Source organism: Oreochromis aureus, linkage group 18, assembly GCF_013358895.1.
Source record: "Oreochromis aureus strain Israel breed Guangdong linkage group 18, ZZ_aureus, whole genome shotgun sequence".
NCBI classification, from domain to species: domain Eukaryota; kingdom Metazoa; phylum Chordata; class Actinopteri; order Cichliformes; family Cichlidae; genus Oreochromis; species Oreochromis aureus.
In genome coordinates this window covers 9,624,939-9,648,226 of record NC_052959.1, presented here as the reverse complement: position 1 = coordinate 9,648,226, position 23,288 = coordinate 9,624,939, and the positions used below count along the sequence as shown (strand labels likewise).

General features: G+C 41.9%; 1 protein-coding gene across 1 annotated transcript; it reads left to right on the top strand.

Annotated features, from left to right (window-relative positions):
* Window positions 1-592: 592 nt before the first annotated feature.
* On the top strand, window positions 593-18,958 carry LOC116332014 (BMP/retinoic acid-inducible neural-specific protein 3-like). The gene is made up of 7 exons (XM_031754853.2): window positions 593-870; window positions 4,128-4,330; window positions 7,038-7,255; window positions 10,611-10,716; window positions 13,210-13,446; window positions 15,052-15,274; window positions 17,695-18,958. The coding sequence occupies exons 1-7, from the start codon at window positions 608-610 to the stop codon at window positions 18,827-18,829; spliced, it is 2,385 nt and encodes a 794-aa protein (XP_031610713.2). The 5' UTR covers window positions 593-607; the 3' UTR covers window positions 18,830-18,958.
* The last annotated feature ends 4,330 nt before the right edge of the window (window positions 18,959-23,288 follow it).

The window sequence follows — 23,288 nt, the reverse complement described above, 5'->3', positions numbered from 1 at the left end:
GGGATCAAACAGAGCTACAGGGTGTCCCACTCTCTCTGTTTAAATCTGCCCTTTCCCCCCCCCGTTCAACCTCTGGAACTATCTATGACCGCACGGACGTCCTCGCAATGAACTCCGCCGTCTCACCGCCTCCGCCGCTTCAACTTCTCACCGAGGAGCGGACGGATGCGCGGATGCTGGAGCAACATCTTCCGAAATAAAAAAAAAAAAAAAGAAAAGAGAGAGAAAAAGTTGGGCGGGAGCAGAAAAATACCCAAGTTGGAGTAGCTCTCTGTGAAGAGAGGACACATTACGAATTCATTCATTGTGTCGGATCGCTGATTCGGAGAGCTTTTATTCTTGGCTGTGGCGAGATCGCAGGAGTTCATCTTCGGGCGCATCCTTTTGGTTCTTATTGCAAATCAGGTGAGTGTGTCTTCAGCAGAAGGAGGAGAAGAAGAAAAAACGTTTAATTGCTATTATTTCTTGTACATTAACTCTGAGATATCACTGCTTTGAAATAAATTTTCCGACAAACCTCCAGATCAGCGTGAAGCGCTACTTTTCAGCCCTGATTATCTGTCCTCTCCTCTCAGTCTGGAGAGAATGAGGTGTCGCTGGGTGAAGCATGAGCTGTCAGAGAATCAGTCATAAGCGGCTGTCTCTGCTATGGGAGGGGGCAGCTCTCAGCCTCTGGCTCTGCTGGTGCTGCTGCTGGACCTCCAGGGCTGCCACCGCCACTGGAGCCGCAGCCGCCGGACGAGGCGACGGCTCCCCCGGCTCCCTGGGCTGGCTGCTGTCGGATAAGGGCCCCTTCCAGCAGTCCCTGGAGTACACAGAGGCTGCGGAGAGGTACCAGCAGGGCTTCAGCACCAGATACAAGATCTATAGGTGAGATGTGTGTGTGTTTAACGCGTGTGTAATGTTTTGTGTGTGAGAGAGTTTCAGGTGTGGATTATAAGTAGGCTACTTGCCATTTTTTTCATTCCAGACGTGCTACTGGATAATTTTACTGATGAGCAATTTCAGCAAGAGAGCAACTTATCAGTGACAGCAGCTGCTGTAGTGTGTGTGGAATGTAATCCTGCACACTCTCAGGATTGCTCTCACAGGTACCGCACCTGCACCAAATTAGTTGCAAGCTGATGAGCAAATCAGAAGAACTACTGTAAGCATGCAGAGGGCCCTTTGCTGCTGAAAGCTCATCTGTCATCTGAATAACAGCAGACATTTATTCCTTTCTTGTGCTTTGTTTCTTTATTATCTTCTTCTTTTTAACCTGGTGCTTTTTGCTGTTGCTGGTGTTTCTAAATGACCCCTGCAGCAAGAGTTAATGCCATGGATTGTGTGTGTGGACAGTCGAGCTTCATCCCTTCAGTGACTTCCTGCAGTATCTGCCAGCTGCACTTTGCTGCCTTTCCAGAAACTTTTCCTAAAGCAATATATTTCTGCTCTGATTTAACTTTTAGGTATTTATCGATCATTCCCTTTATGGCTCGGGGGTTTGAGTTGCAGACGTGCAGTAAAAAGGTCTGAATTATATTTTGTGTTTATAATTCGTGTGGGGAGCCCATGTGTGTTGATATTTTGTCACTGTCCCCGCAGTCCTGCGGGGTCGGTTTGAGGAGAAAGTTTCATTTCTGTGGCAAAAAGAAGAAGAAAATCGCCAAGGGTTTAGCAAAGTGAAAGAAAGACTTTGTGTGCATCTTTAGCGGTGCTATAAATCAATCGCTCCATTATCTTTTCCCAGAAATCTTTAAGACTCCGGTGTTTATCTTGTCGTGACACCTGTGTTTTTTCAATGGACCCGGTGTGACAATGTCCCAAGAGTCCTCTGACTTGAGCCTCCTTGTTTCCAATAATTAGTGGAAATCATTAAAAAAGTATCCAAGAAGCAGACAGCTTGGACTGGAAAGGCACTCGTCACTGGTAATGGCTGGCTGACATCTCACCTCTTAAGGGTCTTTCACCCTACAGCAGTCAGCCCTGTATCCTCTCAGATGCCTTGCTCACATTTTTTAAGCCAAAGGCTGGTTTTAGGATTAGGGATTAAGGATTTTAAGGATGACTCTAACTGAGATAAAAACCTGCTGTAACAAGATGATAACTGACAGGAGAGTCTTTTTAAAGCAGTTTTCATCCTCTCTGCCTAATGTGACTTATTTAATGGTTTAGAGATAAGGGAGGGCATATAATAAACTGTGGGAACACTGAAGGCCTTTTTTTCAGAAAAATGTATAATAACTGTATTTTATGCACTTCCTTCAATGCTGTAGACACTTCATATTTTCTATATGTGTGCTGTGTTAAAGTGCCAGGGGATTTAAATTGCAGTTCTGCTCTGACCTCTGTAATAGCTGCACGCCATAGTAAAGCTCACGTGGCTGTCAGTCATGTGGAAGCAAAGCATGCAATTAAGCTGTCAGCTAGCTCCCCCCATACAGCTGCTCCTGTATAGTTTCAACCCCCCCACCCCCTCAATAAAGTGTTTTCATCACTTTCTGATTGCTTTCTATGCGTACAGTAAGCCTCCACGTTTACATAAGGCAGCCCATTCCTACAGCGCTTCTGTTTTTCCACCTGTGCATGCTGATGGAGTAGCTGTAGGCTAACCCTGGGCTAGATCTGCAATATCCATCTGTCCACCAGAGACAGACACTCATCCTGTCCCCTTGTTACGATGATTGGCCGTAATGACACACTCCACACAGTCACGGTTCCCCCAATTATTTCTTTGCCGATCATTTTTCTCATGGCAGTGATTTGATGACCTCCCAGAAGGAGAGGGAGGTACACAGAGCAGGAGGCAAGCACCGTGGGAGAGGTGGATGTTAACTGACGCTGCAGAGGGAGGGGCTGTGGGGAATGGAGAGCGAGGGTTTGTGAGTATGTAGAATTCAGCGAGGCTCGTGTCTAAAGGGCACGGGGTGACAAATCATGGCAGCTGATGTCGTGGGGCTTTATTTTCTTTCTTTCTTTCTTTTTTGCACCTTTCCTAATGCTGTGGGGGTTGCCACTTTGGAACCCAACGAGTTTTGTTGTACCCAGGCTCAGGTTACTCAAAGCTGACATCAGTCAACCGTAACAGTGATTCTCAACCTGGTGCACTTATACACGGGGGGGGGGGGTATCCACACGTTTGATTTTCGGAGGAACATGAGGATAAATCTGTGCTGCATTACTATTACATTTGATTTACAGCTTTACTATTACTATAACAGCTTTTAAGATTTAACAAATAGGCAGGTTGAAAAGCTTTCTATTCATATTTTTATTTTTTTGTCAGCCTAGTCTATTATTTTTTACTTTATAATGGTTCTGAGAATGAGCGCTGGTAATCTGTTGAGATCAGTGATATATTTGCACTCCAAATATATTTGTTGTATCATCAGCAACTTATGTCCAAAGATTAAGACAAATGTGCACACTATGTCTTGTTTTTTAAATCCGCTAACAGTCTGCTGTCGACAGCCTAAGGCCTCGGGTTGCCATTAAAAAAAACCCAGAAAAATAAACCCTCTTGCTTGGATTAAAAGTGCATGAAAACTAGTTAGCAAGTTGGCAGAGCTCTAACAGAGCGGTGCTCTATTAAAGTGCTGATTCCAATGGTTAAGTCATAGCTGCTAAACCCAGTGCTAGTAGCAGAACAGATTGTTGCAATACTGCAACAATCTATATAATGTATCCACTCTTATATAATAGATACTGTTACATGAGTATCAAATGAGAGCATTTAAGGCCAAATAAAGAAGAAAGAAACAGTTGTCTTATATAACATCCTTTTTTACAATTCCCAGGTAAAAATCTGACAGTCGATAAACATTCAATCACTACTTGCCGTATAATCCCTTAAGTAAAAAAAAAACAAAAAAGGTTTTTCAGGGTAGTTTCTTGTACATCAGAGGCATATTGTTAAGCTCCACAGAGGATTACAGCTTCATCGCTTGGCGTTACTGCTTCCTCTGTGTCCACCATGTATGTGAGCCATAAGTATACAGCAGCGTGTGCCTCAGTGAGGGTAACACACGTTCAAATATTGCTTTCCTCTCAACGCAGCTTGTTAAATAGCAGCCCGGGGCCTTACACACAATTAAAGGCCTTAACAGAGTGAGCAAACCTGTGTGTGTGTGTGTGTGTGGTGTTTCTAGGGAATTTGGTCGATGGAAGGTGAACAGCCTGGCTGTGGAGAAGCTGGACAATTTTGGTGGCGGCAGCGGTTTGGCTCTGCCCCTCGACCCCGACTTTGCGCACGCCATCCGACAGCTGGGGAGGAGACCGACCCTTCAGATGATTACAGAGAGTCTAATCAAGAAATACGGCACCCACTTTCTCCTCTCTGCCACTCTGGGAGGTACAGTAGGGTAGTCAGAGCTTCAAAGCGAGCCTGATCCACATAGCCTCTAATGTGATTTTTGTTCTTCTTTTTTTTTTCTAGCATATGGGGCACTGATTTTTTACTGTCTGCTGCTTTTGAAGCAACAAAGCATGTAATGATTTTTCTGGATCAGTGTTTTTTGGCGTACAAAAAGGAATCAAATCGCCCCGGATTAGCGTAAAACAAGTGATTTGTGGTAGGCGGGAGAACGACAGATATGATATTTTTGTTTAGCTGTCAAACCGGCACGGCTCTGTGAACAGAGGTTTGTCACTGCTGTGAAATGCTGTCATTTATAAGCAATTAGTTTTTCTCTTCTTTTCTTAAGCTAACTGCTATCACAGAGCATGCTGTAAATCAGGGGTCCCCAATCCCAGTCCACGAGGGCCGGTGTCCCTGCAGGTTTTAGATCTCACCCTGGGTCAACACACCTGAATCACATGATTACTTCATTACCAGGCCTCTGGAGAACTACAAGAAATGTTGAGAAGGTAATTTATTCATTTAAATCAGCTGTAATGGATCAAGGACACATCGAAAACCTGCAGGGACACCGGCCCTCGTGGACTGGGATTGGGGACCCCTGCTGTAAATGAACGGCACTGATTTGAGGGAAGTATTTGGCTAAAAAACAGTGTTTATGCCCCAAAATACAGCAACTGGTCGAAAACCAACACTGGCCATGCACTCTGTCTGTTGGTATCCCCAAAATTATTAGAAATTCGTCATGAAACCCACCCACAAAGATGCAATAGTCGCAAAGTGTTGTTGATGTATAACAACGTCACACAAGTCACAATTCCCAGTGCTTCTAGAAGTTCTTGTCAGATAGACTGAAACCCAGTTTATACTGAGCAAATGGTCCTCCTAAAAGGCAATATAGAAGCTTCCTGATAAAATAAACACTATCAACACTTCATATACCAGACGTCTGTTTCACCCAGAGTCACCGTTACCACCTACAAACATCAGCTACATCGCTCAAAAACTGAATGAGTTCAAGTTCAGGTGAACTGTGTTATTAGATTTTTTTTTTGGGAGCACTGTGGTCTGCAGGATGCATTGTCTCAGAGGTCAAAGCGGATAGATGCATCAACAAAATGTGGATCTTCGAAGCATAAGACTGTTTGCTTGTTATTTTTGCAATCATCACATGTAAGAGTTTTGATAACCACCTGGCACAAGGGATGCTGGATCAGTGTGACTCGTTTCATATAACTGTTGCTGTAATGCTCGGCAGAGTTAAGACGATGTCAGCAGACCAAACTGAACGAAAACGATTATTAGCGTTCACCAAAGCAGGGCCAGATCAGAAAACGTAAACATGTGAATCAACAGTGCAACAGTTTTGTCATTTTGGAAAAAGAAAAATGCTCATCATCTTTCTAGATGATTTTTAAGAGCAAAGGATGAGATAAGACGCCACATTTTCACAGGGCTTTTTAGCCACATCTCTTTAATGTCACACATCTTCATAGGTGAGGACAGCTGCCTGGTTGGAAACCAGACATGAGCAGAAACAGAATCAGATGAATGATTGAATATTTTATATGGGGGAGGTGAGGGCAGGTTAAACTGGCGTGGCTCTTCTGAGGCACACATAATCCCATCTGTAGGGAAATAAGAAAGACTAACAGTCTGGCTTATTATAAGGAAAATTTGAGGTATTGATCCTTGTTTGACTGGAACACGTCTGGAGGTGGGCATATTCATATACACTGACAGCGTATTCTCCTTACAGAGGTTCAGCTGCACTGACAGTTTAATTAAATTTAATTCGAAGAGCTTTATTTCCCTGCGAGTTTAAATACGAATTATCGCAGAAGCTTTCGAATTTACAAAGGTCACGCCGCACGGAGTGATGCTTTTCGAGTGCTAGTGGTGAGGAAACAGTTGGAGAACAGTGCCAATAAAGTAAGTACTGATAAAGTGACTCAGACCTGCTGTGACAGTTAAGGGATGTTGTTAAGGTTCGCTGAAGAGCACCTGCAGCTCCCTTCAAAAGGCACTCATTCCTCATCTGGCTCAAACCTGAGACGCTTTTGAGGGAAAGTAAAAGAATTTATTAATGTCCTCTTGACTCAGTAGTGAATGCAGCTATTTTCAAATCTGTTCTCTGGTGAACATTGTTCAGATAGTATAGGAGAGAAAGACCTGGGAAAATATAACAGGAGGAAGATGAGGTGAGTTGCAGAAAGAAATTAACTACTGGGGTAGGAAGTTAAACGGCATCACAAAAAGACTGCAGTTTTCATTATCAGGGCTGACTTTCCAAAGTGCACCTGAATCTATAAATCTTATACTTAATCAAACGTGTCTTTTTTCTTCTCACTGCTGGTGATTTGACCGTTATATAGAATTCATCTTTAAGAACAGCCCGGTGCTCACCTGGGATCTGATTTGTTTTCCAAGTCATTTTTTCCGTCGTAATTAAAATAATTGAAATAATTAAGGAAATTTGATTAACGATGGTGAGTAAGCTCTCTTTATTCACGAGGAGTTTAATAGATGCAGAGACCTTGCCTGTGCCTTTTCCTCTAATCATCCAAACCATCAGTTCCCCCACAGTACTTAATGACTACTGTGCTTTTCTATCTAGTCTGAAAAGATACTAATGAAAGGTGATTAGTGGCGTTCTGCTGGAGCTAATGAACCTCTCATCCCTCTGTCTAACTGTTACCAGGGGAGGAGTCTTTGACAATATTTGTGGACAAAAGGAAGCTCAGCCAGGAGTCTTCACCCTCAGGGGGCGAGGGCAGCCGAGGCAGCAACAGGAACTCAAATACTACAGGGACCGTGACCCTGGAAACTCTCCACCAGCTGGCTGCTTCCTACTTCACAGACAGAGAGAGCACCCTGCGGAGGCTACACCACCTCCAAATTGCATCCACTGCCATACGGGTATGTTGAAGGAGGGAAATTGTAAATACAGCAGCAATCTGCTGGGAAATGAAACGCCAGACATTCACTGCCTGAAGGTAGCCGTGTTGTTCTCCTGCCTTGCGGTTTGTTAGCCTCAAGCATTTGCATGAGGGAAAGCCTGATATGACGCTTGGAGTCGGGCTGGGTGGGTTTTTGGTTTCTGTTAAACTGAACGTGGCTTCGGGGAATGACTTTGGGGAGAAAGAAAATAACTTCTGTTTTCGTCGCCTGGCTTAAATTGACCCAGCGTGGGTCAATATGGACCAGTGAAATATTGGGTTATTTTTAAGGCAGTGTTTCTTTTTCTTTAGTTTCCTTTTAAGTTACAGTATCCATGTAGCCCCGTGTTGTAGTAGTTCCACTTTGACCCAGTCATTTTTAGCATATGCTTACACACCTACATGATCTTAGATATGCTGAATACAAACAAACACACTGAAAAAGTTTGGAGTCTCTCTAAAATGGAAAAAAAACAAAAACAGAATGCTATGATATGCAAATCTCTTAAACCCACATTTTATTCATGATAGAACATTGGAAACATGTCAGATGTTTAAATTGAGAAAAATGTATCATTTTAAGAAAAATATTAGCTCATTATGAATGCCAGATGTTTTCAGCTGGTGAGAGGTCTGGACTGCAGGTAGGCCAGTTCAGGACCTGGAATCTTCTACTGTGATGCCATGCTGTTGTAACAAATGCAGTATGCGGTTTAGCATTGTCTTGCTGAAATATGTAAGGCCTTCCCTGAAAAAGACATCATCTGGGTGGGAGCATATGTTGTTCTAAAACTAGCATATACCTTTTAAACACTGATGGCACCTTTCCGGATGCGCAAGCCCTCTCCTCTTCAGTGATGATGTGGCATCCATGTTTTCCAAATAGAATTTCCTGTGTTGAGTCGTCTGACCACACAGGTCGTGGCAGACGGCCGCCCCTCCCTGAGCCAGGCTCTACTGGAGATTTCTTCCTGTTAAAAGGGAGTTGGTCCTTTCCATCGCCAAAGAACTTCTTCATAGGGGGTCATATGATTGTTGGCGTTTTCTCTGTTTCCTTTGTATAATTGTAGGGTTTTTACTTTACAGTATAAAGCACCTTGAGGCAACTGTTATTGTGTTTTGGCGCTATATAAATAAAATTGAATTGAATTGAATACATGATGGCTACATTTCTGGATTGTGTTCTCATGTGGTGTCTTTGACTGATGGAGCTTTAACCTGCATTTGTGGATGGCACAGTGAACTGTGTTCACAGACAATGTTTCCTTGAATCGTTCCTGAGCCCATGCAGTGATTTCCATGGCAAAATCAGGCCTGTTGTTAGTGCAGTGCAGCCTGCAGGCCTAAAGATTACAGGTATCCAATACTGATTTCAGTCCTTGTTTCTTGCACACACAGATTTCTCCAGATTCTCTGAATCTCTTGATGTCATTATGTACTATGTTGCTAAAATCTTAGAAAACAAGTTACAATTTGTTGTACATGTACAGTGACAATAAAGGGCTATTCTATTCTGTTCTATTCTATTCTCAACAACAGAATAACCTACGTAGTTTTTGATCACTTTCCTTGCTGCTGTATTTTAATATATGATAACGATTAAAGGTAAAAATTAAATGGTTAAAATAAATATAATGGAGTTAAATTCACCACAGTTCTATGAAGCATTGTATGAAAGTATGAAATAATATAAAATTAAATATCAACTTGCAGATGTTTCTTAGGATTACTGACACAGTTGCAGAAGAAAGTTTTAATTCAGGACATTTGGCTAACTCAACTTGAAGACAACTTACACTAATAAATCCTTTAATACCAGCTCAGGGACTTTTCTCCCATAACTTATTTAATCAGGTAGGATTAAGAGTGAATGCTTATTTACAGAATTGGCCTGACACTTAGGAGATTCACCTGTTGTGACTGCAGGGTAGCACTAAGTCTTTCAAATTTGTTTTTCCTGGTTTTTTTTCCCCCTCACCAGTGGTGTATTATCATGAAAATCTCTCAGCGTGCGAGGAAAATGGGAACAGCAGATTTTGAAAAACGAAGCGTCTGACTGTTTATAGCTGACCACCTATAACACCCTAATTAAGTGACTCTTCAAGCAGTATTGCACGAAGCAGGCTTTCTAAGTTACCGCGCACTCTGTGGCAAGCTTTAAAGAGGGGAGCAAAGCAAGGAGCGGTTGTGCGTCCTGTTGTATGAAACACCAATCATCCATTTTATCGTCTGAAGTGGCTATTAGGGTGTGCGCATTAATCAGCCCGAGGGGCAAATGTAGATGCTAAAGTGAGTAGCCACTGATGAAGACAAGTGCCCTCCCAAAATGAGAACGCGTTCCTCTGGTTATGCATCAGCTTGATGGATTAAAGATATCATTCCATTAATTTTCAGCCAGGCTGACATAAATTCATTTGCCATTTTGCAGCAGGTGTGGAGTTTGGGCAGACTGAAGATCAGCGTGAGAGAAAGAGAGGAGAGTAGAAGAAGATGAACACTAGATTTTATGAGATAAATAGCCGTGCATTAAAATCACATATGGTATCAGAGATTCGGTGAGAAATGGGAAGGATTCGAGCAAAAATGGATGCCAGTACAGAGTAAGCTCTCTGTGTGTGTGTGTGTGTGTGTGTGTGTGTGTGTGTGTGTGTGTGTGTGTGTGTGTGTGTGTGTGTGTGTATTCCTATCTTTGTGGGGACCAAAAATTGGAAGTTTACTGTACTTGTGGGGACCAAAATCCTGGTCCCCACAAGTTTGAAGGCATTTTTGAGACTCAAAGTGTGGTTTTAGTGACAGGGTTACAGTTGGGTTATAGGTTTAGGGTTATGGTTATTCATTTTTCATGGTTAGGGTTGGGGTAAGGGGCTGGGGAAAGCATTATGTCAATTAGATGTCCCCACAAGATATAAATACCCGACATGTGTGTAGGTGTTTTTGAATTTCTAGCTTTAACATTGAGATTGTTTACTGTTAGAGATGCAGAGAAGTGAGTCAGTTTAAAGTTTTTCAGTCAGAGGGAAGTTGATTTCTTCTCTCACATCAGAACAAATTATTCTGTTTGAGGAGAGAAAGCTTTCTAATTGAAGACCTTTTCAGTATTACTTCACCGTGACTCATTGAATACCAAGCTCTTTTAAGACATAAAATGCATCTTTGACGAGGCTTTTTATGTTCTTTTGACCTTTCTTTAGAAAAAGAAAATATTAAAGTAATCCATGCAGAACCAAGATTATCAGTTGTTTTCTACCTATTAACGCAGATGGAGGGGTGAAAACGGGGGCGACGGCTGACAGAGCGAGCGCTCATACCACTGTTTTCTCTTCATGTGCTTCCAGGTGACTGAAACAAGAACCGGGCCGCTCGGATGCAGCAACTATGACAATCTGGACACAGTCAGCTCCGTGCTGGTTCACAGTCCTGAAAACAAGATTCAGCTGCAGGGTAAATTTTAACCTTAAGATTGATCTGGGAGCCAGTAGTTCATCTGCAGAGCACGTTCTTTTGGCTCAGTAAAATTTGAGCGGGCTTTGGCTACATGTAGGTAAACTGTCTGAAGACTGAAAGAGGGTATTTGCTGAAATGCAGTCACAAAACTAATTAACCTTTTATTAGCTCAGACAGAATACAAAATATTTACCCGGTTATCTCTAATCTTGCATTCCAGTTGGAAAGAACAGAGAAAAAGTCAGCAGAATATCCCAGGGTTCCCCGATTGACTAAATCTAACCATGATAATGACCACCAAGTCCTCCAACTAAATAATCGTATTGGACATTTGTCCCTTCCATTTGATTGAATCCATGTAACAACATGCAGGAATGTTTCCACTTAAAAGGACAGACAAAGTCTAGATGAGCGGGCAGATCATCCAGCAGATCCAGAAGACTGGAATTGAAGTATCATGTGGAAGTGCTTTAAATTTCACTTTTATTCAGTGTTTACTTTCATTTTTACTTGCTGTTTGGTTGGGTTTAAGCACCAAAACTAAACACGCTCACTTTCACTGCTTGTGATGGACCGAGCAGTGAAGGAAAGTCAGACACAGGTTGAAGTCCAAAAACAAGGTTTTTTTTTTTAATTAACCCCAAAAACAAACTTGGTTAAATTATACAGAAAAATCTAGATCTTGGGCCCATAAAAGAGGTCAAAGTAACAGAACTCTACTTAAAAGCTGATAACAATACTAACTCAAACAAACTGACCTGCCTAAACAGGTCAAAGGGGAAACTTAAATCAGCCCACATAAACACAAAGGGGTAGAACACAAAAAACCCTAACTGAAACTAACATAACAAATTCCATTTCCCCCCCATGATCCAGAGTTGTGGTATGACCCAATTTGCAGGTCTCATATAGGCTTGCTCCGCCCCTTTTTCATCGCTTAGCTCATCAACCAAGGGAGTGGGAGCAGCTGCAACTGAGGTAACTCAGAACACAAAGAGTAAATCATACACATAACAGTGTAAACTAAAATGTGCGCACTTATTTTAGAATACAGTCTTATGCGATTGTACAAGTAAATTAATTCTAAACCAAAACCAATTGTTTATTACCCTCTAAATTAAATCCTATATTTAAAGACATTAAAATGAAAGTGTAGTGTTATGTGTAAGCCTCTATTGTAACACTGATGTTTGGTAGACATTACCACTGTGTGGCTGTAACTGCAGCCATCGCACTGCTAAACACACGTTAGAAAGCTTCATTGATTCATGATCATTTGAATTTAAAGATGCTGATGCACATTTTGCAGACAGTTAAGGGCTGTCCACAAGCGATTCACTTGTCGTGAATCACTTTATCACTGGTGACTGGTCACTAGTGGATATTCTAGGCTTCACTCGCCTGGGTAGCCATCTAGGATTAGGCAGAGCCTTTGAGTTAGGGTGAAGTCAGAATTTGTGTTCATCACGTGATTCATCTAGACTTCAAATAGTTTGCAGAATAGTTACTTGTGATTAACCCTCATGTTGTCATCGATTTCAAAGTTTTATTTCAGAAAAATATAGTTAATTTGATCAGACTGATCTAAGACTCCATGTTTTTATCCAAAAAAAAGGATTTCGGCGCATAAAATAAGTTGTATTAGTCTGCATACAATTTTGCATGTTTTATTCAACATTTGTACTTTTTTGGTGTGCCGGTCAACAATTAGGTGCCAGTAGTGGAGGTTTTTCCATATAGCCAAGCTTGTTATCGCCTCCCTAAGCTAAGCTAAATAGCTACAGTAGTTATTGTTTCAATTATTATTTATTTTTTTATTTATAGCTACTAAATGTTCCTGAGAGATCCATGAAGCTTATTTCCCACACTGTGAAATTTGCTTTAATGCATTAATGAAGGCTACATCAGCATATCCATCCGTTCTCTTCAGGTTATCCTAATCAGGGTAGCGGGGGTGCTAGAGCCTATCCCGTTCCAGGTGTACCCTGCCTCTCGCCCCGGATACATATGATGCAAGGCTGCATCACCATAACCATTAAAAAAAAACCATTCACATATTTGTTCATTCCAACTTCCTTCCTGCAATCTACAATAATCTACTGTTTAATACTAAAGATATAAATCTTTGAAAATATAGAACTACTTTATTACTTTTTTGTAATATTTTTTTTATTTTTCCTTTCCTGTAGTAAGTAAGCGTCTGAAAAGGCTGAGTCAAACAGGCGTAAATAAGCTAGTCTCTATCTAGAGGACTGCTTTAAATGGTGGATTAATACATATTTGTTTATCTTGGAAGTACAGCACAGGATTATGTATGTAAGATTAATCATTTTTAGACAACAGTAAACAGCAACTAACAAGATGTGTTCAAATGTTTTCACTTTTGCTACACAGACTGCTTTTTCTATGAGGATGAATCAGCCTCTCTTTCACATGTTTAATAGTTTATTCATTTTTTCCCTCGTGTGTCTCGTCTGTGGTGCTCCGCAGGGCTGCAGGTCATCCTTCCAGGCTATTTGCGGAGCCGCTTCATTCAGGCAGCGCTCAACTACGTTGGCTGCAAATCTGAGGGCCAGTTTGTTTGCCAGAACAGTGACTGCTGGTGTGACTGCAGCGTGGACTTCCCACAGTGTAACTGTCCTCGCTCTGACCTGGCCACTCTGGAAAACAACCTGCTGCGCATCAGAGACACCTGGAGGCTGACCTACAAGGAGTTTGAGGAATCTGGTGAGTAAGAAATTAATTCACTATGACCCTTCAAAATGGGACTTGAAAATGTCAGCTTGAAAAGTGCTTTCACAAAAAAAAAAGAAAAAGAAAGCACACGGGTGGAACAGTGGCTTTTAAAATCCTCCTCAAAAGTACGTGCTTTGGGACTAAGGTCATTTTTTTTTCCTCAAGAACAAAACACTTTAAAGTTTAGTTTTAGAACTAAAACAAAAGTCTTGTTTTATGTTCAGAATGCTTTCTTAGCTGTCAAACTCTGGCAGTTGCCAGACTTCAAATCAAGAGAGCTGTCAGTCATTGTGTCAAATCAAATGACGGCTTTGATGCTCTCAAGTTGCTCAGGGCTGCTCTTAGTGATTTTTCTTTTAAATCCATCTGTTCTCATCAAAGTGCTGTGAACATAAAAACATGTACAGGAAATATCAAACATGATTTTTATTTTTTTAGTCTAGGAATAGTCGCACAAGCGACCCCCTAAATCCACTACATGTTGTTTTAACACAAAAAACAAGATATTATTTGACCTGCAGAGGCCTTTAAAACAGATACTAATACTTTTAGACAGAGCCAGGCTGATTGTTTCCTATTAAATTTACTTCATTGTACAATTTTCATAAATTATACCTTTAAAATAATGCCAGTAATTCCCTATGGGGAGACACTCATCCTGCATCCATTTAACTAGACACAATGGGGAAAACAGCCTATAACACCTGAAATCACTGAACTGCTTGTTTCGAACAATCATTTTTCTCAGCTCTGTGCACAAAAAAACCCCATAAAAAATTATCTACATAAACAAATGAACCAGCTATTGCACAAAACCTGGCCTCTGTCCAAGCACGTAATAATGTGCTATTGCTTTCTTTTTCAGACTGTAATTACCGTAAACACAAAACCATCACAGAGGAAGTTAGCAGCTTTGACTGACATTTACGCTGCAGTTACACAGATATACATGGGCACAAAATCAACAGCGGCTTTAAAATTAGAGCCCACTGTATCACAGCACAATAGACCGCAGTGCTGTAGGTTATTCAGATGTTTAAAGAAAGTTATAGCGCAGCTTTGTTGCCTGTGATGTCGACACTGAGTGCACTGGGTTTGTGTCTCTTTGTGTATTTGAGATTAGAAAGGGCGTATAAAGAGAATGGCAGAGAGGATCCACTGCTTCGGGTTTTTTTGTACTACTGAGAGGTGACACAGTTTGTGATATAAGTTTCCTCCGGCATCAAAAAATGTCAAAGAAGTTTAATCAGGAACACCGCTCGTTTCCCGTTAACGCGGCAAAATGTCTGCCTTTCATATTAATAATGTCAGAGACAGCAAATTCTCTAATAAGATTTGTAGCCTTAAAGGTATACAGTGACTTATTCTGACAACAGGTGTGACATAGAATATGAAAATCATTTGTTCCCTCCTGAAAAAAAGAGGCATAAAAGATCAAAACACGCCGCGCTTTGCAGCTGTTATTTCTCCTTTTTGGGTTGTTTGATTTTCGGGGACAAACAATGAGGAATGGATGCAGGTTTTTTTATAATATTGTCACCCTGCGGTTTATGGCCACAGGCAAAGTTTACTTATTCATGTTCTCCTTCCTACCAGAGGAGTTCCAAAGCTTCGTTGGGAACCTGCCAACCCATTTCGCTGTAAACACATCTGTCGTGGAGCACTTGTGGAGGATGGATGCCAACCTCCTACAGCGATACAGGCAGCTGGAGACCAGTACTAACCAGCTTCTCACCAGAGCGCGCCGCACCGCTAACAAGCTCTTCAGCCTTAGCAAGAGGTGCCGAAAACAACCCAAAATGATCCAGCAGAGGCCCAGGTAAGAAGCAAGCAAGGAACATGAGGGAGGAGTATTTATGCTGCTGCCCATTAAGCCAAGGTGCTCCCCAAAACTTATAATTATGAAAATGATTTATGCACCAGGCGGTGAAAGAAAGCAGCAGAGCGAGACGGTACTTATTAGAAGGCACCTGAGGAAAAGTAGTTGTGGGGTGAGGTGAAAAGTGCTGACAGGAGGGAAGCGGCTTCTCTGTTCCAGCCTCAGAAAGACAAACGGAATCACAGCTGCCAAACGGCCACGTTTCACTGTCGCCAGGTTCAAACTACATCACAATCAATCCAGCATCTTTAAACCTCTCATGTCATCTCATTTCTTTTCTTTTTTTTTTATCAGAACCCGTGGACAGTAATATAGTTTGCTTATATATAATTCCTATATTTTCTTTTTACTGTTACAGCTGCTGTATCAGCAGCACTGCCACTTGGACGGTGTATTCGAGCAGCCCTATCAGAGACCACGTTGGTCATAACTCCAGTCAGATTTATGCCTCTCCCATGAACACTCTGTGTTGATAGCTATTTCTGGCAGGGAAATTAACTAAATGACACGATCCATCAGTGTACTACTCAAACACAGACACTGTCTCCTCAGTCCACAATCCAATTACACTCTTTATCAGACTCCTTCTGCTCGTAAAAAAGAAATTCAATAGTAGTTTAGGATAACCGGGAAGATCATTTTTCTTGGTGTGTGTGTGTGCATCCTCTCATTCAATTTAATTACACTGTTTTCAAAAAGTTAGGAGCAGGACGCTGTTAAAATTTAAATAAAAACACAAGCATTGAAAATCATTAAAAACCTACATTTATCTGAAAATGGTACAAAGGTTTTGGCAAATTAAAAAAAATATTGTCATTGTTCAAATTGAAGCCAGGAAAACTGTCCCTGCTTCTGAAACAACATTTCATTGTTTCATTTCTTAATGCTTCAGAAGATCTCGCTTCAGCACACAGACAGTTTTTACTAGCAACATTAGGAATGGAGTTTGGTATTATCGTGCTAAAATCAGCAAGACAGTCCCTGGAAAAGACGGCTGCATATATCGCTCAGCAGTAATGGCAGTTTCACAGATGTGCAAGTCACCTGTGCCACGATCACCAGTGGACCTCTTCAACTTTTGAACTGTGGGCTCATTAAATGCCAGGTGGTAACTCTCCTTTGTAGCTCATAAGACAGAACTTTGGTAATTTCCATAAAACGTCACAAGATAGGAGGACATCAACCCTTTTCTCTTTTTCACTCGTCTCTGTAGTTTTCCTAATAACTGCATTGATCCTTTGCTCATATCGAGGCTGCTAGCTTGTGGCTGGCTCAGAATTCAACATAGCTTTAGCTTTATCCACTTTGCCTTTGTGTGCTTCTTTGAAATGTTCATGTTCAGCTGTGTGAAGGTGATTTAGGTCACCCACCTCCTCATTGTGTCTTTACCTAATGATGCGTTAGCATGGCTATCTGCTTGCTGCTGTACATGTTGAGCATGAAGGACTAGGCGGTTACCTGTTCAGGCTGAAATTGTCCGATTTCTGTCCTTGGTCCCTTGACCTTGTTAATATATGACTTTTATTGCACGGTAGAGTTATTACTTACATACTCTCAACTGGTCATGGCCTCCCTGAGCCTGTTTCTCCTGGAGATGTCTTCAAGCTGAAAGGGAGTTTTTCCTTCCCACTGTTGCCAGGTGCTTGAAAATAAGGGGTCATTTGATTATTGGGGTTTTCTCTCTATTATTGTAGAGTCTTTACCTTACATTGAGGTGAATTGAGGCTACTGCTGTTGTGATTTGGTGCTATATAAATAAAATCGAATTGAATTTTGATGCAGTAATGAAGTGTGTTCACTGAATCATCTTTAGAGGTTTTCCTCTTTTGATGCCGTGCCCCCCGAAGACCTGAAGATCACAGCCTTTTATTATTGGATTTGTCACTTACTTGCAAAGATTTGTTCAGTTTCACAGAATCTTTTTTAAGACATTATTGATTCTAGATAATAAAATCTCCAAATTCATACTGTGAGACACATAATGGGGCTCTTTGAAAAGCATTCCTATCTGGCTGTATTTCTAAAAGTAGTCTAAACTTGAGATAGAAATAAGAGTAGCAGCATGGGTCTGCACCACAGAATGAGAATTCAGCAAATTACAATATTCATTTTGATCTGATTTTCCGTTATGACTCCAGCTGAGCCCGAGTTTGGCTCAAATTGTTTTTTGCCGCACATCAAAACAACACATTGTTTGTGGAAAGCTGGATTAATCTTCTTTGGCAAAACATTTTCTTTGTTGTATAATCACAAAAACATGAAAAAGATGCAAAGTGACAAAGACAAATGAGTTATTATATAATAGCCAATACAGCAGTATCCCTAAAGCTGTACTGAAACACTTGTTGTCTCTCCTTTAGGCCTCTGCAGTTCTGGCTGAGCTACGCTCTCTCCATCTTGTACTGCAGCGAGAACAATCAGGTTGGTGTTTACAGCGATGAGAGCCGCAGCTGCTCCTGCCCCTACAACCATCCACCTTGCCAGGGTCTGATCCCCTGCTCCGTGGGTGACGGTCCCCGCTGTGCCTCATGTTCCACAGAGAACCGAACTCGATGTTCCAGCTGTAACCCCGGCTTCACGCTTACCCAGGGAGTATGCCGGTCAGCCGTGCCTGACCCCACCGACCCCTATCTGGGCTTGGAGAGTGACAGAGATCTGCAGGATCTGGAGCTGCGCTACCTGCTCCAGCGGCGTGACCCGCGCATCGCCCTGCATGCTGTGTTTGTGAGCAACGACGTGCGTGTAAACACTTGGTTTGATCCCTCGTGGAGGAAAAGAATGCTGCTCACGCTCAAGAGCAACCGGGTCAAGTCCAACCGTGTTCATATGCTCCTCGGACTCACTCTACAATTTTGCCTCACCAGAAACAGCACTCTTGAGCCAGCACTGTCGCTGTTTGTGAATCCCTTTGGGGGCAGCCATTCGGAGAGCTGGACCATGCCGGTAGGTCAGCACGGATACCCCGACTGGGAGCGGACCAAGCTGGATATCCCCTTGGACTGCTATAATTGGACGTTGACTCTAGGAAACAGATGGAAGAGCTTTTTTGAGACGGTTCATTTCTACCTGAGGAGTAATATCAGGGACCCTGTGGGAGTGACAGGAGGAAACAGGAACATGACACTGTACTATGAGCCTCTGGAGGAAGTGGAGCCTTCCAACAACATCGGCTACATGAAGGTGAACAGCATGCAGCTTTTTGGTTACAGCGTGCACTTTGACCCCGAGGCGATCCAGGACTTGATTCTGCAGATAGACTACCCGTACACTCAGGGATCGCAGGACTCGGCCCTGCTGCAGCTGGTGGAGCTGCGCTACAGGGTCAACCGCCTCTCGCCTCCAGGGGCCCCTCACGTGGATCTGTTCGCCTGCCTGCTCCGCCACAGACTCAAACTGTCCAGTGCCGACGTGACCAGGATACTCACTGCCCTGCAAACTTTCAGTGCCAGACAACCAAACTATATGGAGTACGAGGCAAATAAACTGTGTAGTTAAGCGCCTCCATTTGATGTTTTGTACTATTTCCTTGCCACAAAACAGGCCTGTATCCATTGTCAGCTGGATCAGTTTACATCAAGTGTGTGGTTTGTTGTCCAAGACTGTGCTGTACATACACAATGTGCAATTAAAATCAGTGTTTTTACAAAAATTTTGGTGTAGTTTTATGGATTTAAAGCACCTGAAAATTGCTTAAGAAAGGAGAAAATCAGCAATACAGTCTTAATTATTTAGCACTGATAGTTTGACAGTCAAATACTGTGCTATCACAACATTTACATTTGAGTCTCCTTTTGCACAAAATCAGAAATGTCCTCACAGTCTTCCTAGCTCGTCTTATAGTTTTCAGCTCAATCCCACTGGAGAGTGTGCGCTGTGTTGTTTTTGCCCATCTGGAGCCTCAGAACACAAGGTCTCCATTCTCCATTCAGGGAACAGCGTTAGCACAGATTACTAAGTATATAGTGAAAGAAGGGGGAGGCTGGGAGTAGCCTTCCTCTGTTTCTCTGCTGTCCCCATACGCCATTCACAGTTACTGTGATAGATGAGCCAGGGTGCCGCAGAGACATGCCCAGCATCAAACAACAGTAAGCAAGGTGTCAGCGACAAGGATAGTACTCTCACCCTGCGCCAGAGCAAGTTGGACCCTCACAAGTGTGACTCTGGCCAAAAGGGAAATCGGCTTTAATCCCCCCGAGGGCTGTCGAGAGTGGAGCCGCAGGCTAGCAGCATGGAGCAGCTTTGATTAGACGAGCATCTAAAGAGCTTGTAGCAAAGACGCAGCTTCATCAGGATTCACCAGACATGTTGCTCCCAAGATTAAAGCCAGACACAATTTGCTCTGATGCTGTCATTCAGAATGAATGTGAACGAGGTAGCTGATGCAGTTTTGATTGTGAGATGAGGTGCTGAGCATACTACAGCTATCACCGCCCTACTGTCATTCACATTATGATGTATCATGCTGCAATGTTGTGGGGAATAAGCTTGGTTTTTTTTGGTTTTTTTGGTTGGTTGTTTTTCTTTTTCACTTTATGTGGCAAAGCTTAAAAATGTGCTCAAGGCGCTGATTTCATTATTAGTTGTTTTTTGGGTTTTTTTTGCATCTTCCACAGGCTCTCTTTGAGCTTAAACATTGATTTTGCAATGTTATTGGTCAATTTTTAGACTCAGCTTTATTGTCTCCAGGCTGCCATTCTGTTACTGAGCGATCAGGCATCACAGGCTCTGGTATTGGCTACTTTGTGTTCAAATCAGCCTTTGAAAATGACCCTTTTACAACTCAGCCTTTTTCTTTGGGCTCTTGTTTTAGAGTTTAAAAGCTGTTTATGGTCTGGAGTTTGTTGTAGCAGTAATTTAATATGCCAAAGCTGCACTATGTGTTTTACCTGCCTGCAGGGAAAAGGGTGTGTGTGTATGTATGTATGTATGAAGGAGACACTATTCTGGACCACATCCCAGCAAGAGTTAACTCCCTGGGTTAAATAGTAAGCATCTGGTGTGACTTTTAAAACCTTCTGAACGAGAAAATACTCTGCATCTGGGTGTTAAATATGTGGTGTACTGTTACTGGAAGCAGTCCAGGGTACCTTTGGGGTGAATATGAAGCAGAAAGAGGAGAGGAAGAGGGGTTTTTTTGTTGTTGTTGTTCTTGGCTCAGATTTGCTAAGGCAGGTTTTGACTTTAGGTTCAATTTGTCCTTGAGATGAGTTTGAAAAAGTTTCTACTTCATTTTGCTTCAGTTTGATTCAAAGCTCTTCATCATCCTCGACCGATTTTCTTTCAGAGGTAAAGAAATAAAAATTGTTGCTGCATTAGTGTTTTCCAATGGCAAGCATTTAGATTAAAAAGTAAAGGTTACATTAACCAGCAAACCTAAGTGCTCAGCCCTCGAGCTTTTGAACAAACCTTTTAAGAATTTCAGAATAAAAAATATCAGGATTTTGTACAAAGAAAGGGCCACAAACAAGGATTCAGAATAAGCTTTATAGTGCACCCATTAAAGGAATAATGCAGCGATTACATTAAGGGATATTTTTGGAAATATACTTTCTTGCCAAGAGTTAGAAGATTGATACGAGTCTTACTGCTGGCATAATAAATATGAAACAACACAAACTCTAAGCTAGTATGTTGTTTTTGTGCTTTCATATTTCTAGGCATTAAATTCCAGCTGTTAATGTTGCGATTCATTTGTTTTTAAGTAGTGTTAACCAGTTTGGTTTTGGTCTGATGCAGATTTTTAATGCTGGTAGACGGAGCCGGACTTTCCCTCCTTCCACTGTTTTCAGGTTGTAGCTTCATTTATAGATCCAGTATGGATGTGGTGTCAGTGCTGATGTGGAATGGATGTACAGCACATGTGGGCTGGATGTGTAAAAGTGCAAACACTGTAGTTTGATGACGTTCACTGAGCATCTTACCTGTCTGTTTTTTGATGTCCTACTATTGAGGTTTCTCACGTGACAACAAGCGTACATTGCTCAAAAGCTGTGGGCCATGTTGGAAGCGGTTAAAATTACCGGCCATGAGGGAAAAATTTTTATTTACCAACTTCCTGTCAAGTGGTTCTTGAACGTTGGCGGCTGAAATCGGTCACAAAGAGGGCACTGCACCAAAAACTTCCTTGTGATTGCTTTGATCACTAGCAGGTCCTCGCAGTCGCCTGTGGTATGCAATCACTGGTCAATACTAGCTTAGCTGTAGTAAAGATCTGGGTCTGTATGACTGGAGTCTACGTTACTTGCAACCTACGTTGTCACCTCAATTGTCCACTTCCAAAATGACAAGTTAAAGTCACGTGGTTAACGGTCATGTGACTCCAAACTGTCAATATTCTATTTTTGGCCATGAAATAAAACAGTTAAGTATTTTTTTTTAGTGCCAACAAAATGAATCATCTATAAATACACTTTCTCAACATTTGCTTTAAAAAAAAATGATACTTTGTTCTTTTCCCCGCATGCAATTTTTAAAATCCTCCTAGTTATGTCAATAATTTAAAGTTAATAAAATATAACACGAGGGCAACTTGCAAAAATTGATTTCGCTTTTAGAGCTGAATAGACCTGAAAGTTTAATGATAAAATCACTATGTTAAAATACCAAAAATTGGATTAGAAGAGTCCGGGGCCTGATCTCTTTATGTTCCTGCTGGTGTGTAATAGCCTGCATCTGGTGTCCACCAGGAGCACCATGGTTCAACAGTTGAGGTAAACAGGATGCTCCGCTGCACACACTTGACCCAGATCCACTAATACAGCCTTTGAGTTAGTTTTGCAGATGTCGTTCATGGCACTGATGTTTTGATTTGCCTTTGATCAGAGTTGCTCAGCGCACCCTGAGGTAATATCTATTTTATTTTTTTTATCTTCTATTCAAAGCTTTAGAATAGCTCTAACGTGCTTGACCCTTACACACATTTTTCAGACGCCATTGACTTCAGTTCCACTTGCAGAGATTTAAGCATCAATAAAAAGTCAAACCACCTATCACAATACAAATTACAAGACCTGCTCTTTATCTAGATATTTCTACCTTCATTCATAATTTGCATATGTGCTCATCTGCTAATGGACTTTGGGTCAGATCCTGTGCAGTTCAAAACAAAGCGATTAGGGCGTGCGATGCCGGGATAAAGAAAACGTACACGCTTACACTGAGAGGTTTTATCTGTGGGAAGGGCGTGAATGCAAGCGGCTCTGCACACATACACGGGGCAGAGACTGAGTGATATGCAAGAGCTTTGTGTTGGCAGGCTAGTGGGCCTCAGAGGAAGCATGAGTTAGACTAATGTGTGCGTCTGTTTAACAAGCATGCTGGTGATGGGAGGCAGGGGCTCGGAGACGGGAAGAGTTTATGGAGAGGACGACCCCATGGGAGGTATCAGGAATAATAGCTGACGATATGTCAAGAACAGCCCAGACAGCTTGCTTTAAAGGCCAATAGGGATCAGTCCTTGTAAACCGAATGTAGATTGTCGATTTTTTTTATTTTCCACCTTTTAAGGAAAACAACACACAGAGGAGGAAGAAAACAGGTTATTGATCACTATATTTCAATCTAGGGTCACACTTTACCATTTGTTTGTGTTTTCTTAATCGCAAAGCCTTTTCTGGGCTTTATGTCTTTAATCTGGCTCCTTAGTGAATGCGATTGTTTGCTTCGTGTCTTTAACGGTATGTCCACAGGTGCTATTAGTGCTCAGTAAGAAACCCTTTTGTCTACAGGAGTTGCGGGTGGCCAGTGGGGAGATTCATATAACTTTACTCCCTTTCACTTGAAATTCTGTCTGCTGAGAGCTATTAAAACCCCATTCAATTAGCATAAGGACATGTTAATTTAGAAAATTAAGAGTGGGGCTATGTTCTGCCAGCAGTAATAAGGAGCCTAATGCAGACTGGAATAATGATAAGACATCAAATAACGTGACGCCAATCCTAGCAATGTAATATGG